This window comes from Ascoidea rubescens (assembly GCF_001661345.1).
Source record: "Ascoidea rubescens DSM 1968 unplaced genomic scaffold ASCRUscaffold_36, whole genome shotgun sequence".
NCBI classification, from domain to species: domain Eukaryota; kingdom Fungi; phylum Ascomycota; class Saccharomycetes; order Ascoideales; family Ascoideaceae; genus Ascoidea; species Ascoidea rubescens.
In genome coordinates this window covers 1-2,509 of record NW_017962948.1, presented here as the reverse complement: position 1 = coordinate 2,509, position 2,509 = coordinate 1, and the positions used below count along the sequence as shown (strand labels likewise).

The following is a 2,509-nucleotide window of genomic DNA, read 5'->3' as shown; positions in this document are numbered from 1 at the left end:
GCTGGTGGTTCGCGACTGACTGTGATTCAACAATGAAATTCACAATATTTTGATGAGACAATTCGGCGAATGTGTGTTTGTTGATTTGGCACTCTCGCTTCCATGATGTTGAACTATGATCTGCACCAATAGGTCCCAATCTCAACTGGCATATAAGTGACTGGAGAGGGTGGTGTTCATTGTTTTATAATTAAAATAGCTGTAGAAATGCGGACAATCTACATGAAAAACAAAATGAATTGAAATTTATTAGTTGGGCAATTGATTATATTCTAATAAAAAAAAGTTTGAAGGAAAATATGTATAACTCTGTATCTTTTCAACCGTGCTATTTAGATGTATTATTTTGTTGTGAGGGTTCTGGTTGTCTACGTTCGGTGGATCGGTGTCTGTCCCCGGTGTGCTCCCGTGACGCTCTGTGATGTAAGCCAGTTCCGTATAAAAGGTAATGGCGATCTTCTCTACCATTTTTTTTCTTATATATTTCTTTAGCTTGGTATATCATGATGGATTCGGATCAACAAGTTATGAGGCAAATTGGAAATGGTCCTGGCAAAAATCAAAAAACTTAATGGATGCTGCAAACTTCACTATTTGCGCTTTGGTCCTGAATGTGATAGCAGCACAGGTTGGTCCGTTGGTTGAAACTTCTATCGAAAAAAGTGGTATTGTTGGTGATAATTTTGACTTGGTTAAAGTTAGGGTTGCTGTAAATTTCATAAGCCAGGCGTGGGTTGCTGCAGACTAGCCTTGTTTTACTGAAGGACGTACTATCAATTGGGTAGTGCGGCGGTCAACAATTAGTCAACTTGAAAATGATTTACAAATTTATTGATGATAAAGCCGCTATCAATTCAGGCAATTGCCTTACATGTGGTGAGCGGCAAAAAATATGATTGCAACAAGTAGAATTACAATTAATTTGCATCACTTCAAATGCAAATTTTTCAAACATTGCAATGCTGATTAGGTGGCATTATTTAGCTACAGTTTCTGTGGTGGATACATTTAACTTAGAAATGATCTTTCGTATTTCACGGACACTAAGAACATTGCATCTACAACTGAAAGTATTTCGTCCAAACACTCAAGTGGTGATGCAACTGTTAGCTGCTGCAACTCTACGGCACAATTGACTTCTTGGAGGAAGCCGTTGAATTTGCAAACCTACGAAATATGGAATTGAATAATTGTCGCAATGTAAGGCATTTGGCCGAGGAGTGTTCAACATATTTTCCCGCTTCTGCTGGTATTTCAATTCCGGTTAGTAGGTCTGGTGTGGTGAATGGTGTGCATGTTTCAAGAATTATACGCTGTTGCTTGCGCGGCCATTGAAACGATATACAATATATATCTTGAAATGCTAACTCGTGTACTTTACATTTGCAAGTGTGCTGAATATTTGTGCCAACATTAATATCGGTAAGTGTTTGTACTTTTCAGTTTTCTGAAATTGTTAGTATTGGCTTTCAATTATTGATGCTCTCAGTGCTAGTCGCGCGAGGCATGTAACCGGTTAATCATCTGAGTAAGGATGATGTGCTTTGCATGGAACAATGTAGTGCATGCTGGTCTGTTTAAAAATAGTTAGGTTTTGTTTTCTGTTAGCAGTGGAAGATGCAATTTGATTGATTCAGTAGCTTGCACAGGAGCAGCTCCAACATTTGTTTATTTAGTCCCTTGACAATCTGGGGTTGCGTCAACTAACAAAAGATGTCATACACATCTACGCATGCGGATGAGTTTGTGGCAAATACCAGAGCAAACATCTACTTTATTTCTGCTGCTGCAGATTTAAAGTCAGCGTCGCGTCATATATGGAGCACCACTAAGGCTAATTGCATGTCATGTGCACAATTGGCGACTGCCGTTTTAATTTGTTTTTTGTTAATATTATTGACTAAAGTTAGTTGGTGAATATTACTAAGCACATACTGTTTTTTCCGATAAGATGTCTGTTAAGGGAAAGCTGTTGTTTTCCAAATTGTACAGGATCCTATCGTTCTCCTAGGTAAGTCAATGATATGAAGTATAATCAGCAGCATTTGTTGAAAGCAGATCATAGAAATAACTGTAATTGCGAATACATGTGCGAACTGCTCAAAAAGATTGAGTAACATTTAAGAAATGACGCCATACGGGTCAGTTTATTATAGATGCTTTTGCATCGGGAACGGTGATCGTTGGCAAAATCCATGACTAATTAGCATTTGGATCATGTCATGTCAAGTTTGTTTCTCGAATTATTTGTAAAGCAATCGAGGGATATATGGAGCAATTGTGGCGACTTTGATCGGCACTAAACAAGATGCATATCTGCCTCCACCTCTTTAATCATAATATAAAATGATCTCAGCTGCTTGTTAGGTTGAAGAGTTGGGATGTTCTGCGAATGGCTGATTTTGAAATCAATCGGTACAAAGAAACTTTAGTATGAAGTGTGTTTGGAAGATGCTGGAAGATGCTGGAAGATGCTGGAAGATGCTGGAAGATGCTGGAAGATGCTGGA

At 38.4% G+C, this 2,509-nt stretch overlaps 1 protein-coding gene across 1 annotated transcript; it reads left to right on the top strand.

Annotated features, from left to right (window-relative positions):
• Nucleotides 1-571: 571 nt before the first annotated feature.
• ASCRUDRAFT_83199 (uncharacterized protein) lies at nt 572-748 on the top strand (the record flags this gene model as incomplete). The annotated part of the gene is made up of 1 exon (XM_020194831.1): nt 572-748. The coding sequence occupies one exon, from the start codon at nt 572-574 to the stop codon at nt 746-748; it is 177 nt and encodes a 58-aa protein (XP_020044120.1).
• Between the last annotated feature and the right edge of the window lie 1,761 nt (nt 749-2,509).